At 39.6% G+C, this 16,326-nt stretch overlaps 1 protein-coding gene across 1 annotated transcript in view; it reads left to right on the forward strand.

Moving 5' to 3' along the window:
- The first annotated feature begins 70 nt into the window (after positions 1–70).
- Positions 71–16,326, forward strand: part of CA10 (carbonic anhydrase 10) — a 538,401-nt gene continuing 522,145 nt past the window's right edge. Inside the window, exon 1 of the mRNA XM_003931317.4 lies at positions 71–170. Within this exon, the coding sequence (XP_003931366.1) occupies positions 110–170 (61 nt within the window). The 5' untranslated portion in view covers positions 71–109. The remainder of the gene's footprint in view (positions 171–16,326) is intronic.

Below are 16,326 nucleotides of genomic sequence, written 5' to 3' on the forward strand. Positions count from 1 at the left end.
TGCACTCCCTCGGAAGTGTGCGCGCGTGTGTATGTGTGTGCCGTGTCGGGCTCCCCCCCGGCCCCCCTGTTTTCCCGTCGAGTGATGCACTTGGAATGAGAATCAGAGGATGGAAATAGTCTGGGAGGTGCTTTTTCTTCTTCAAGCCAATTTCATCGTCTGCATATCAGGTACGGGACGCGCCGAACTCACTGGCGGATTCGGGTTCTGTTGTGATGTTTGGGGTGTATGGGGTTTTACTGTATGTAGCCGCGGGAGAAGGGGTGGTGAGACCCTTTCAGTTCTGCGGGTTTACCGCCTTCAGAATCAAAAACCTCAGCCCAAGGGTGTGTGTGTGTGTGTGTGTGTGTGTGTGTGTGTGTGTGGTGGGGTTAGGATCTGTGTGCAGTCGTGGAAGGGTGAAGGAAAAAGTGGTGGGGGATGAGAAAGAAGAGGCAGATGGGTGTTGATTTTCAACTGCTTTCCTGGCTGAGAACTCTGGCGCCGAAATCTGAGCCTTGGCAACCACCACCCCCATCCCCTGGCTTTCAAAGTTCCCAAACTCGGTGGTTCCTGGCTGGCAAAATGGACGCAGGGCCCTGCCCCGGTATATAAACACTTTCAGGAGACTGCGGGGGGGATGCGGGACTGGAGAGTATTCAGCAGGGATCAGAGGGATGTCCTCCATGCCTTCTTCAAACACATCGGGACTGATTGCGATGCTTTGAAACCTGCTGGCACACCCCCCTGTACCCCCCAATTTTCTTTTTAAAGCACCACAGTGTCACAAATAACACTTTACTACATCATGGTGTTTCTTAATTCCCAGTAGCAAGGATGCTGGCTCAGACCTCTCAGTTTACTTGTGCCTGCCTGTGCTTTTAAAAGCAAGTGGGAATTCAGGGTGTTGAGGTGAAGAGGTAGGGCTTGTGCACAACTGTGCCTGAGTGTGATAGGACGGGTTTGGGTTTTTGAGCAGTGTCTTTGTCGGTGCGGGGAATTGGGGATGGGAGGAAGCTGGGAGGGAAAGGGGAAAGCCCCTGGACCATCAGTATTGCCCAGTTCAGTGGCTCCTCCCATTGTAGGCACTCACCCCATTTCCCTTCACACCTGCCGCTTAAGCACCCAAGGAAAAGCCCATTTGTAGTGCTCCCTTCTGCCTGCATTCCTTCTGCAGAACTGGGGACTCGGCCAACTTCCCATGAAGTCATCAGAAGAGGAGAGCAGGATATTGCCCCTTTGAGCAGCCACATTTAAGCAGTGTTGGGGTGGAGAGACGTGTTTCCTGCCTCTTCAGCCCTGTCAGTCCCCTCCCCTCAAGCCAGACCTGATTCTGGACAGGAGAAAACAACCCTAGTTCTGCCTTCACCCTAGTCCCTGTTGCAAATGCCACTCTACATTTCTAATTTTCTCCTTATAGAGAAGGAATGGGAATCTGTTATCCGAAATCATTCTGTGTGGGGCTTGGCTACCATGTTAAGAAATTTGTGTGGTACATCAGTGAGATGTGTTGTGCACCTGGGAGACAAGAAGATGTGCCCTGGGGTCACCCCAACTCCTCTAGTGGGACTTCTGTTATTTCATTCTGCATCTAGAAGTAAAAATTCTCAAGTGATTTGTGAAGGTTCATATCAGTCATGTGTCCAGAGATGAACTGGGTGGTATCTCTCAAGGCCATATTTTACATCTTTCTCTTCTACGTATCTACTTCAAACTCTCCCTCTTATTCCAGAGTATTTGACTAGTTATAAAATAGCCTTTCCTTACATCTCTTCAGTATCATGTGTAATTTTCAAATCACACAAGCCATCTGAGTACCTTTAAGGTTTATAGAGGGTTAACATTGATTAAGGCTCTGGATTTCCTCCAGCATCCTCTTTGTCCCCAGCCCTTACTCTGAATTTGGCCAGGCAATCACTGAGGGGAACAGGTTGAGAAAGGGTCTGATCTTGGCCTCCAAAAGAGGCATTAGTGGGATACCTGCCACAGCTATATTTGATTTGGTGTATCAGCAACTAAATTATTCAAATGGAAGCATTAGGAGGGGGGTTATTTCCAACCCAGGAGGAGTGCTATGACGTGCATGGCCTTTTACATTTATTTACTAAATAATCATTATTGCTATGTAATGAGAGGATAAAAGTGTAAGCAAAATTGCTAGCTGTTAGCTAAACACAGAAAACTAGGTTAGCATTCCAAATGCCTAGTTAGAATCTGCATTAATTTGCACTTTATGAAGACATTTAGGCAGAGATGCAACATTATATACTCTTTATTTTACACATCCGTAAACAACTTTAAAAGGCCATTCCTTCTTCCTGGCCAGGGTGGCCTCATCCTCCTGTAAGCAGAGCCACTCACTCAATAATGCTCATGTGTGTGAGAATTATGATTAGTAATATGATTATGACTCACAATTATTACAGTTTGAGAGACTCAGACTCCATTCTTTTTCCATCTGACAACCTTAGGATGTATAGGAAATGTAATACGCTAAGGTTGAATAATTGTGGCTTTGGGAGAGTTTAGTGGGTCTTTCATGTCTGTTTCCATGATTTGCAGTTTTAATTTACTCATGACTGAGCTCTAGTGAAAGGAACATAACCCTGTGATCATAGAATCTACTAAATCTTAAATTAAAATAAATAAATAAATAAAAGCAAGGCACCTCTTTACCATCTTGGAATGAATTTTCCTGACCAGTAAATGGGTGCTAATGCTTACAGTTACCAGACATTGATACTTAAAGCATTGATAGAGTTGGCTTCATTACCGAGAAATACCAGGCTGGAAAAGACTAGTAAAAGTCTGCAGTCTAAACACTTTGCAGAAGAAAAGTGTTGGTAGTAGCTTTGTCATAGAGAAGATATATTGACTGAATTTCTTTTGGTGGCATTTGCTTTCAGAAACACACTGGTGCTCGGTAGCTTAGTGTTTTGTTAACCAAAGGTTCCAACACTCCTCTAACTCACCCCCAAATTTCTCCTTGTGCCTGTTTGGATCTATTGCTTAAAGTACAGACACCTGGGCTTGGCATATTTGATGGTTCTGCACTAATAATTTGGTTGTAATGAAACTGTTGGAAAATGGGACTATTTGGCCAGGCTTAGCTAGATGCTGGATCAGTAGCATATATGTCTTTTATTTGAGAAATCACATCAGTTTTGGCTACTTAATGCAACACAGCTAGACTAAAGGGAGAATGTTGTGATTTGGGAGTTCTGGCTTTCCATTATATTCAGATCTCACTTTTCTGAAAATGTAAGGCATCCAGGATCTGTGAAGAGACCAGAGAAAGAAAGAGAGAGGGGGAGAGAGAGAACCAGAGTGATTTTTCTGTGTACTGCAAGAGCACCATTCGCTTCCTACCAAAGCAGCTCGGATCAGCAAGAATGTATGCTTAGCAGTATGAGGAGAGAATTTCCTGGTCAAACCAGAGCTCCCTGATTTAATTTCTACAATGCATCCTAGTTCTTCCCTTATGTAACTTTACTTCTTTGACCATTTATTCATAATAATAACATCAATAATTGTTTGAATTATGTGCCATTTTCACACATTTTACATATATTGCACATATTTAACTCATCTATTCTTAGAATTTGTGGGACACTTTTATAGATATAGCAACCAAAGCCCACAGAGCTTCAGCCTAGAGATTTCACATCCAGGTCTACCTGAATCAAAATTCAGTATATCATTTATGTTTTGGTACAAGATTCCTTTTAAATATTTTTATTTAATATTTTTTATTTTGATGTCTCTGAAAGCATAAATTGGATTAAATGAATGTAAGTTTTAAACAACTTGGAAGTAAAATTTAAGATGATTACAGTTCAGAATTAAGGTAGCATTTGAGTTGTACATTACTCTTTCAATCAAACAGGTGAGACTATTACCCAAATGCCTCTAGCATCTTAGTATCAGCAATCTCTACAAACAAGAAATATTTACTACATTATTTTCCTAATCTTAACATTAAAATGGCTTAACTTTAGTTCCCTTACATGTAGAAAAGATATAATAGTCCACATCCCACATGTTTGTTATAGCAGCTAAATGAGATATCGTGTCTAGTGATTTTCACATAGCACAGTTTCTGCCATATCATAGTAAGCATGCAATAGTATCATTATTTCCTACAAATCTGACATTGTATAGGTTTGGTTCATGGTGGAGTAAGCTTTTGCCTTTTTCCATGTCAAATTGTTTAAAAGCAAAAAGAAAACCATCATCAGCAAGCACATCTATAATATTGAGCACAAATCCTATTTTCCAGGAAGCCTTGACTAAACAATTTTGAAAGGTCTCTTCATTTTCCTTCTCACATGAATGAGACTGGTACCATTAAGCTTTGGTGCACAGTCATGAGCATAACCCACTTTATCCCTGTGAGCCCAATATGGAGTTGAGGCTTAGAAAGTTTAATAAACTACCTGGAAATCATGTAATACTTATTACCCAGGGGAATCAACATAACTTTTCTTTCTATTGTATATTATAATGCAACATAGACCCAACTTTAAAGTGCTTCAAAATGGCAAACTACATATGCTTTTAATGTGGCTTGAAATAGAATGTCTCATCAAAGAAAAAGCCCCACTTTTACAACGACTACTTATCAGATTATCTCATTAGCAATACAGTTTCTTTAAATCCAGTTTCCCATGTGATGTCATATATCCCAGACAGATAACCACCATCATAAATGAAACTCTCCAGATAGTAAGTCAAGAAAGTCTTTTGGAGTTTTATAAAATCCCAAGGGGAAAGTAAAATGTCAATGTGGACAGTCGTCCCTTGGCTAGGGAGAGGGGTTTGATTACCAGCCTAAGTCAGTAACTAACATCTCAATTTATCACCTTAATCAAACATTACATACTTGGGCCTAGGGGTTAGGTCCAAAAGAGATCCAGGAATCATAAATGTGTATGGTTGCAAGGCATTATAGAAAGAGTAGCAAAACCTATCTTTCTTTTTTTTTTCCTCTCAAAAAATTTAATCTTTCAGAAGAGACAAATAAATATATATGTCAACACAATGAAAGGTAGAATGAGATAAATTCCATGAAATAAGTTGGCCAAAGTACATTGGAAACACAGAAGAATCATAGAAATATAGAATTCAGGGTGGAGTCAGGCGTGGTGGCTCACACCTGTAATCCCAGCACTTTGGGAGGCTGAAGCAGGCAGATCACCTGAGGTCAGGAGTTCAAGACCAGCCTGGCTAACATGGTGAAACCCCATCTCTACTAAAAATACAAAAACTTAGCTGGGCGTAGTGGCAGGCACCTGTAATCCCAGCTACTCAGGAGGCTGAGGCAGGAGAACCTCTTGAACCGGGGAGGCAGAGGTTGCAGTGAGCCAAGATCGCACCACTGCACTTCAGCCCTAGTGACAGAGTAAGACTCTGTCTCAAAACAAAAAACAAAAACAAAAACAAAAACCCAAAGAATTCAAGGTGGAAAGTCTTCAAAAGTCTTCCAGTCCAAATCTCCAAACGTTCCTACAATCCCCTCTACCATGCCATCAAATGACCACGTATCATAGCTTATGTCTGAATAGCTTCCATGACAGAACTCATTATCTCCAAGCCTCCCGCTTCTTAGCTGTTTCTCCCCTATCAGTTGATGCATGTGAGATCCCATGTCTAATCAGTGAGGCGATCCACTGTCCTTTCCTATGCTCCACTGGGCACACCTGTCAGTAATCTATTACATGTTAATATTCAGGAATACTTCCTCTCTGTATATCTAGAGTTCTGTATAAGTAGTATCAAAACATTTACAAAAACAGAATTACAGCCTGGCCATCATAGTGAAACCCTACCTCGATAGGGTAGGGTTAGCCAGGCATGATGGTGTGTGCCTGTCATCCCAACTACTCAGGAGGCTGAGGTGGGAGAATTGCCTGAATCCAGGAGACGGAGGCTGTAGTGAGCCAAGATCACACCACTATACTCCAGCCTGGACGACAGTGAGACACTGTCTCAAAACCACAACAACAACAAAACCCAGAATTTAAATGATAAGATAAAGATGAAATGTGTAATACTCATGAAATGATCTCAAATTTTATTTTGTTAGTATTATCCACCCCCTTTGCTCTCATTATAATTATACTATTATTAATAATGTTCTAAATGCTTAATTGTGATGGCCTCATATTATGATGCACTAGTATCTCAAGACATAATATTCCCTGCCAGCTTGATTTTTTGTTAACGATAGCAGATGTAACTCATAGTTCAGTCTTCCTGTTCACTTCAACTGTGTTTGGTCAACTTCTAAGCAGACTTGAATTTATCTCATAATGTGGCTGAGAAAGAGCTAATTCTCAGTGCTGGAGAAGTGCCAGCTCTGCCTTTTCCTTTTTTTAAAAAAAAAATTATTATTTTTTAAATTGCATTTTAGATTTTGGGGTACATATGAAGAACATGCAAGATTGTTGCATAGGCACACACATGGCAGTGTGATGTGCTGCCTCCCTCCACATCACCTATATCTGGCATTTCTCCCCATGTTATCTCTCCCCAATTCCCCACCCCCCACTGTCCCTCCCCTATTTCCCCCCAACAGACCCCAGTGTGTGATGCTTCCCTCCCTGTGTCCATGTGTTCTCACTGTTCAACACCCACCTATGAGTGAGAACATGCGGTGTTTGATTTTCAGCTCTTGTGTCAGTTTGCTGAGAATGATGGTTTCCAGGTTCATCCATGTCCCTACAAAGAACACGAACTCATCATTTTTGATGGCTGCATAGTATTTCATGGTGTATATGTGCCACATTTTCCCTATCCAGTCTATCATCAATGGGCATTTGGGTTGGTTCCAGGTCTTTGCTATTGTAAACAGTGCTGCAGTGAACATTCGTGTGCATGTGTCCTTATAGTAGAACGATTTACAATCCTTTGGATATATACCCAGTAGTGGGATTGCTGGGTCAAATGGAATTTCTATTGCTAGGTCCTTGAGGAATTGTCACACTGTCTTCCACAATGGTTGAACTAATTTACACTCCCACCAACAGTGTAAAAGTGTTCCTATTTCTCCACATCCTCTCCAGCATCTGTTGTCTCCAGATTTTTTAATGATCGCCATTCTAACTGGCGTGAGATGGTATCTCAATGTAGTTTTGATTTGCGTTTCTCTAATGACCAGTGATGATGAGCATTTTTTCATATGTTTGTTGGCCTCATGTATGTCTTTCAATACGACTCTACCTTTGCTACCTTTATAACTTTGGACAGTTTTCTTGACCTCTTGGAATCTCAGTCCTCATTGGTAAAATAAAAATTATATTTGCTTTGCCTATTTCAAAGCATTGCTGAGGGAAACATCAGAGAGTGATTCGAAACATGTTTTGCATTATGGAAGTGTAGAGTATCTGTGTCATTACTATATTATGGAATGATCCATACTTCAGATATAGTTATAGAAGCAAAGTTGAGATACAGAGTTTAGAATGACATAAAGCAATATGAGTAATGTTTGTTAAGATATTATTATAAATGCAAAGTTATAATGCTAAAATGCATTGTGATATAAAGGAATAATAATGTCTAATTGTTTGATAATTGGCCTAAATTGTATAGAAGGTAGAAGTCTAGACATGAAAGAAAAGGTGTATATTAAATTGCTTTTGGAAGTTTGGATGAAGGAGAGAGGGGATCTCATCATAAAAAAGGAGAAATAGAAACAAGAAGATGTACACTAAAGAATGTTCCAAATGAAACAGAAGATTCACTTTGAGAGATACTGGAAAGTTGGGATGAGCCCACTTAGGAAGCTATTGAATTGAGAGAATATGGAGTATCCTAATATAGTTATTTGCTTTGTGACTTGCTTTTTTATTATGGATCTTTGCATCAATTCAATGGATTCTTGGTTAGACTTTGAAATTCTAACATTTCTTTGGATTTTAAATTTTGGTTGCATGTCTACAACTACTGCTGTACTTTACATAGTTTGTAGCGTGTCTGAGATTGTAGACAGTTGAGCTGAAATTTTTTTTTTTATAAGGAAAAGAATAAAGAAGAGGAAGAAAGAGAAAGAGGAAGAGGGAAAGAGGATGGGGGTATTGCTTTATTGCCCGGGCTAGAATGCAATCTAAATATGGGTATGCCTATAATTGTCCTTAATAATGGAGATATAAAAGAAAATGAGGGAAGAGAATAACAAACAAGGAGCCAACCAAGATTTCTTTTGAACTTCTAAGTTGATATGATGTGGTACTGATAAGAGTGTATATTTTGTATATTTAAAGTGGAGAGTTCTATAAATGTTAATTACATTTACTTGTTCCAGATCTGAGTTCAAGTCCTGAATATCGTTGTTAATTTTCTGTCTCATTGATCTGTCTAATATTAATGTTGAAGTCTCCCACTATTATTATGTGGGAGTCTAAGTCTCTTTATAAGCCTTGTATGTCTGCGTATTCCTGTGTTGGGTGCATATATATTTAGGATCTTTAGCTCTTCTTGTTGTTGCATTGATCCTTTTATCATTATATAATGTCCTTCTTTGCTTCTTTTGATCTTTGTTGCTTAATTTTAACTTCTGCTTTTTATTTATTTATTTTAGCTCTCTGTTTGGTTGGTAAATCTTTCTCCATCCCTTGTTTGGAGTCTTTGTGTATCCTTGAATGTGAGATGGGTCTGGATGCAGCATACTGATAGGTTTTAGTTTTTTATTCAAATTGCCTGTCTTTGGATTGAGGGATTTAGTCAATTTAAATTTAGAATTCGTAATAATATATGTGAGTTTAATACTGCCATTAGCTGGCTATTTTGTCCATTAATTGATGTAAATTCTTCATTATATTGATGCTCTTTTTGATAATTTTTTTAGAAAGGCTGATACTGTTTGTTCCTTTCTATGTGTAGTGGTTCTTTCAGAAGCTCTTGTAAAGCAGGCCTGGTGGTGATGAAATCTCTGAGTGCTTGCTTATTCACAAAAAACTTTATTTTTCCTTCACTTGTGAAGCTTAGTTTGGCTGGATGTGAAATTCTGGGTTGAAAGTTCTTTTCTTTAAGGATGTTGAATATTGGCCCCCACTCTCTTCTGGCTTGTAGGGTTTCTGCTGAGAGATCTGCTGTAAGTCTGATAGGCTTCGCTTTGTGGGTAACCTGACCTTTCTCTCTGGCTGCCCTTAGTATTTTCTCCTTCATTTCAACCCTGGTGAATCTGACGATTATGTGCCTTGGAGTTGCTCTTCTTGAGGAATATCTCTGTGGTGTTCTCTGTATTACCTGGAGTTGAATATTATCCTGCCTTACTAGGCTGGGAAAATTTTCCTGAATAATGTCCTAAAGCGTATTTTCCAGCTTGGATTCATTCTCTTCGTCACATTCAGGTACACCTATCAAGCGTAGATTAGGTCTTTTCACATAGTCCCATATTTCTTGGAGACTTTGCTCGTTCCTTTTTATCCTTTTTTCTCTAATCTTGTCTTCTTGTTTTATTTCACTGAGTTGGTCTTCAATCTCTGATATCCTTTCTTCTGCTTGATCAGTTTGGCTGTTAAAACTTGTGCATACTTCAAGAAGTTCTCCTATTGTGTTTTTCAGCTCCATCAATTCACTTATATTCCTCTCTAAATTGTGTATTCTTGTTAACATTTCATCAAATCGTTTTTCAAAGTTCTTAGTTACTTTAGATTGGGTTAAAACAAGTTCTTTTAATTCACAGAAGTTTCTCATTATCCACATTTTGAAGCCTGCTTCTGTAATTGGAACACACTCGTTCTCCATCAAGCCTTGTTCCGTTGCTGATGAGGAACTGTGATCCCCCGCTGAGGGAGAGGCGTTCTGATCTTGGGCATTCTCAGCCTTTTTTTGGCCGTTTTCCTCCCTTCGTTATAAGTTTATCCATCTGTGGTCTTTGTATTCACCGTATTTGTAATTAGGTTTCTGAGTGGACGTCCAACTTACTGATTCTCAGTGCCGAAATCTGAGCAACCCACTGCACCGACCAAATCAGCGGTGTTAAGATTGATGGTGCTTTTCTGACTCTGCACCAAGAACCGTCGCTCCAAGGCGCCGGCAAAACCGCCTCGCCGGTCACAAGAGTGGCGCTGGCGACCCGTGGGGCTCCTCCGCTGGGAATCTCCTGGTGCGTGAGCAACAAGAATTCATGTGAAGGTGTGGCGTCCTCTCATTCTTTGCGCTTTCACTGGGAGCTACAATCCCGAGCTGCTAGTGATCAGCCATCTTGGATCTCTCTCTCTCGTGCTGAAATTTTTTTGTGGGGGTGGGGGTCTACTGGAGGGGGCTAGAGGTAAGTCTCGGCTTTCTTATCTGTAAAACAGAGATAATATTTACCCCTCAAGGTTGTTGTTTCTACAAGGTAATTATAAGGACAACAAAGCACCATTTGTAAAATGGCTAATGTGGCATCTGGAATACAGTAACCATTGGCCAATCTATACACATCATATTAGAGTAAGCATGGGTTTTGGAACCCAGATAGGCAGATGTGTGAATTCTAACTTTGGGATTCACTCTCGTGTGTCTTGAATAAGTCATTTAAGTTCTTTGCACCTTAACTCCTCATCTGTAAAAGGAAAGGTATAGAAAATGTATATAAGAATCTGCCATACTACCTGACAAATATTTTGCTGCCATAAAATTATCATATCATCATTGACATTAATAATAATACTTGTTGACAATTTCGACCTGTTTTTATAAATGTCAATCAATTATTTAATCATTTATTCTATATTCAACAAAAAAGTATTGACAGCAAACTGTATGCCAGGCACTGGAATCACAAAAATAAACAATGCTTGGTCCTTAGTATTTAACAATAGAGTACATGTTGTATAATGGAAATGTGTATAAAGTACAGTTGGAGTATAAAGGAAGAGCAATTAATTCCATTGTTGGTAGGAACAAGTAGGGAAGGGAAAAGATTTATAGAAAACATTTGAACTAGAACTAGAATAATACATGAGATTTTGAAAAAACATGGAGAAGGAAGACATACCATGTGGCAATAATAGTATGTTCATAGACAATACGGCATTTAAAAGACAAAATATCAATGTATGGTGGACTGGGCACGTGGAGTGGATAGATTGGAATAAATGACAGGATATGGGGGTTACAAAAATAACCTGAGGTCAATGTGAAAGGGATTGTAAGACATGATGAGAAGCTTAGCCCTTGACCTTTTACTTATGACAAGCTAGCTAATGGGGAGCTAAGAAAAATGACATGGGTTTGTATGCAACTTAATAAAATATTTCTTTACTTTGATTGCAATGAGAAATTACTTAGAAAACCAATTCCTTGTCTTCTTTTACTGTCAACATTTATTCTTGATCACAAAATCCATTTAAAAATAATTCTGGCCTAATAGATCAATTAGGCCATTATGGGACATTCTAAGTCATAGACTTTAAAATAATTCCATTTTTAAAAATCTCTTGTTGCCCTCATTTACCCTGATCTTTGAGATTTGGTATTTTCAGGTCAAGCAAATAGAAATGTCTTCAATTCTGTACTTGAGTAATAATAACAATGTCTTCAGCTTTAGATGAAGGCTAAGAGAAATGAATCATCTGTACATGTATTGGTGTCATGAAGATTAATTGTGGGCTAAGCAATAGATACACTATTTGACATAAAACAGATGCTCGAAGCACTACAAAGCATTGTGTAGCAGTTTTATCTTATTACATTCTGTTCAACCCTTACTTCCAATAGAGTACATATTCACCTAACAGAACATGCCCATGGTTAACTAAATGACATATCCATTTTACCCACTCCATGGTCCAGTTACCATAGAATGAGTGCAGAGACCTAAATTGAAATGGTTTCCTTTGTCCAATTAATCATTCAACCTTTATCGAGGGTACACCATACATCAGGTACTCAGAATCCAACCAGAATAAGTTAAGACAGTGACCTTTTCCTCCAAAAATTCTTCATCTAGTAAGAGACTAATTTTTAAAATATTGGCAGTCACAACAGAATGTGATAAGCATTGTAATAAAAAGAGGTATCGAAAATGTTTGGGGAAAAGAGAAAAGGGACATCTGACTTCTGAAGGTAGAAGGGGTAGAGAAGAAGAATCAGTAGTGTTAGCAGAGGATGCTTAGGGTGAGTCTCAAAGGATTTTAAAGAGTTGTCCTGGAAGATTTTGGCTAATTAACCAAGAGGGATGTGATGAGAGATGGATGATCATATGAAACAACATTTGCAAAGGAAGGGAGATTAGATAGGACATAGGACATGATTAATTCGGGAGATGACCAAGAAGTCAACATGGCCACAACTAAAGAATGTAATGTAATGGATGAGGTTGAGATGGAAGGATATTTAGGGTATATAATTTCAATAACAGTAATGCCTTGCGTATAATAACGTCAGTGAAAATCACCCTGTGCCCCTCTGTGAATGAAAGGCATCTTTCAAAGGCCCAAGGGAGTATGCAGTTTGCAACTTTCATTAAGAAGACACCAGTCAGTATTAAGCTTTGACTCTTGTCTAGCTATGCTCCAGTTGGCCCAGACCACTGGTTGCAGATGGCTCCCCAGAAGCTTTTGAAGAAACTCTGATATAGATTACAGAATTTATATCATCTATTTACTTAGTTTATTGCCATATGTTTATACCCTAGGAAAAAAAATCCAGGACCCTATTGACTCATCATGGATTTTGCAGTATGTCTATTATCATCTTACTCGTTGATTAGTGAAGGTTTTCTGTAACTGTTTTGCAGTTTTTATTTCATGTAACTTGAAACAGAACTTTAAAGGATTTCCAGGAGTCAGGGGTTGGGGTGGGATGATGTGGGTGGTGATGAATGATCTAGGATCACTTTTATAACAAAGCCACAATTGTTGTTTATTAGCAACTGGTAATGGGATAGCCAGTGTGGGGTTTGATTACATTTGCATGTGGGGGCCATCAGGATGGCAGTGGAGAGATTATCAATGGTTACAAAGGAGACAGCATACAAATGCCATTGCCTCCTGAGCTGGGAGAGGTGGTACCTTTGGCATAGTAAATGAAGAATTAATCTTCAGCTTTGCCCAATACCTCATGCCTGGTGGCTGAACGGGCTGGCGGTAGGAAATGAGGCCTGTGACTTTCAGGTGAGTTTTCCAGAGCCAAGTCTTGCTGGCTTTGCAACACATTTGGCAGCAATGCCAGAGTTGGAATAAACACATTTACTGAAGGATATGAGTCAACATATTCTCTTTCCACTCCCCTCTCTCTCACTACACACACAGCTACCTTTTACCCTCAGGAAGACAATTCTGATAGCTGCTGCACTTATTGAGGGAGCACAGACCTGTCCTCCACCACAAGGTTAGAACAATAAATACCTTAGAGGATTCTTGAAATGAACAATAAGGTAATATATATGTGGAAGGTATTTCTTCCCAGGGTTTAATGTCTTTGTTAATTTATTTCACAAATGCTAGCAAATGCCTCCTATGAGGTGGGCACTGGGCCAGGCATAAGATAAAATGTAGCAAACAAAACAGCAATGGTCTTTGACCTATAGAATGTGTTTGTAGTGACACACAAATGTGTGTGTGTGTTGTTTTCCCATTACCTGACCAAGTAGTTGGCATTTAGAAAACGCTTAATAATTAATGACTGAATTAACACATAAATGAATAACAAGGAGCGATTGAGAATGGCTTTTCTGCTTCCAGGGGAGACTGGGGGACAAGAGCTGAGGGCATGGGGGAGAGGAGATGAAGAAGACACCTCTTTCAGCTGCTGTGTTCCCTCTACTGCATGTAGGTTTTTGAGTGGTTTTTGAGTGTGCAGAGTCACAGAGAATGGGAACCTTCCCAATGAGCAATTATGTTTGATAGTTTTCTAGTCCCTGCTCTGACTTATATTTCCATTTGACTAAACCATCCTTATTTGGGGCACTAATAGTTGTTTACAATGTATTTTGGCTCTTTTGTGTTTATGACACCATGCCAAAGGCTTGAACTAGGACAATGAAAGATGGGTGGATACATTGTCGTTCTTTCCTGCATATCATCTCTGTTCCCACTTGAGGAGATTGCTTAGGACATGTGTGATATTTCTTACCAAGTTCCAGCTTGGGAGAAAACACTTTAGAATGCTCACTGGTCCCTAGTTAGTGTTGAACTAGAGTGCTTTAGGGAGAATAGCCTACCCCACTTTTTAGTCTGGATGCAGAGCAATACAGGAAATTACTATGGTCTCTATGGTGTTTTCAGTCTTACTTCCCCTCTGGCCTTTTGTAACAGAATTGTGCTGTAGCCGACTGGTTCTTACCAGAGAAGAGTTAGAAATTGAAAAAACAGAGTGGATTTGCTGTCCTTGGCAGTAAATTCAGCTGTAATTACCTGGTTAATATTTACAACTGTGAGGAAATGGTCAATTGGACAATTTTTTGTTGTTTGCTTATTATTTTAATTACAGAAATAAAATGAAAGGGGGTTAAAGATAAAAAAAGGGCCCTATTGTTAATCTCTCAGTGGATGTTTGGGGATTTTAGAGTGAGACATCTGTGGGTATCAAGTTTCCATTGTATGACCTGGGTGTGAATACAAATATGTCACTTGATGTCTAAGTCTTGTAATGTACTGTAATGATACTGGCTCTAAGTTACAGTGACTCGAACCCCTGTAGAGTGGAATATAAAGTAGTGAAGTTATTATGTTTTATTTCTGTAACAAGTTGTATTCCTGTTTTTCCGCTGTGGTGAAGTTCTTTGTGGCCTTTTAGTTTGTTTTAGCACTGAGTTTGATTGGCTGAATGAGAGCCAAGCAATTTTAAGTATGTAAGTGCAGGCTTTTTTTTTTTTTTTTAATCTGCTTTCAGAACTGCTGAAATTAGAGCTCAACTAAGCAAGGTAAAAGTATATAATGTGCCACATCCAAAGTAAGGCAAGTTGAACAACTTAATAAATGAGAGTTGTGTTTATGCATTGGTTGTTTAGGCCATCATGTATTCAAGTGAGATGTTCTCCCTTGATCAGTGCTCCTTGCAAGACAGGGATGTTATATGCAAAATGTTTTAGTGTCACAAACAAGTGAAGCAGGGAATCACTGAGTGTATTTTAATGCCAAATGTGATACAATATTATGAAAGAAAATTTAGGGAAAATATTATTCCCCACAGACCAAATTTTTGTTTACTAAATTTTGAAATGATAACTTTTTCAATTTGTACTTTAAAAAGACACTTTATATCTTAAGTATTTCCCCATGTTGCTTCCTAGTTGTGTCAGTTCAGGATATTCTGGACTCTGACACATACACCCCACAATCTCAGTGACATAACACAATGGAGGCTTATTTCTCATTGGCATTAACTGTCCAACAGATGTCAATGAATGTGTGTGGGTGTGTAGGTGCTTGGTGAAGGAAAGAAAAAGGTAAAAAAAATTCTATATTTAATAGTGACTTGAGAGTCTCAGGCTGATGGGGGCTCTGCTACCTCCTATGGTTTCCAAAGTTTTCCTAGACATCAACATCACCAGATGGGGAAAAAAGTGTAGAGGAAGACCATGGGAGGGGTTGTCGTGGGCCAAGAAGGAAAGCTGTGTGCATCCTTTCTGGTCAGTGACATGGACACAGCTTATTTTCATTTATTTTTTTTTACCACGGAGTTTCACCATGTTGGTCAGGCTGGTCTCAGACTCTCAACCTCAAGTGATCCTCCAGACTCAGCCTCCCAAAGTGCTGGGATTTCAGGTGTGAGCCAAAGTGCCCGGCGAGTCACATCTTCTTTTAAAGTAGTCAGAGAGTTGTCGACTAGACTTGTAGCCAGGAGCAAAGGGAAAATGGTTTGTGAACAATTAGCTAGTATCTGCCACTTTAATATTTTTTTCTTATATTTAACTTTTCCCTTGTTTTTAAGCATCTATGTTGTTTCTAGTTTATGAAATTTTTTGGCATTATACAAGTAGTTATTTATTAAATTGTTTTTGGCAGGGGGGGACATAGTCTCACTCTGTCACCAGAGTGGAGGGCAGTGGCAAGATCTCAGCTCACTGCAATCTCCACCTCCTAGGTTCAAGTGATTCTCCTGCCTCAGCCTCCCAAGTAGCTGGGACTACAGGCACATGCCACCATGCCCAGCTAATTTTTGTATTTTTAGTAGAGAGGGGTTTCACCAAGTTGGTCAGGATGGTCTCAATCTCTTGACCTTGTGATCTGCCTGCCTCAGCCTCCAAAAGTGCTGGGATTACAGGTGTGAGCCACTGCACCCAGCCCTATTAAATTATTTTTTAAAAATAATCTCGGCCGGGCACGGTGGCTCAAGCCTGTAATCCCAGCACTTTGGGAGGCCAAGGCGGGTGGATCACGAGGTCGAGAGATCGAGACCATCCTCGTCAAC

The sequence above is a fragment of the Saimiri boliviensis genome, chromosome 17 (assembly GCF_048565385.1).
Source record: "Saimiri boliviensis isolate mSaiBol1 chromosome 17, mSaiBol1.pri, whole genome shotgun sequence".
NCBI classification, from domain to species: domain Eukaryota; kingdom Metazoa; phylum Chordata; class Mammalia; order Primates; family Cebidae; genus Saimiri; species Saimiri boliviensis.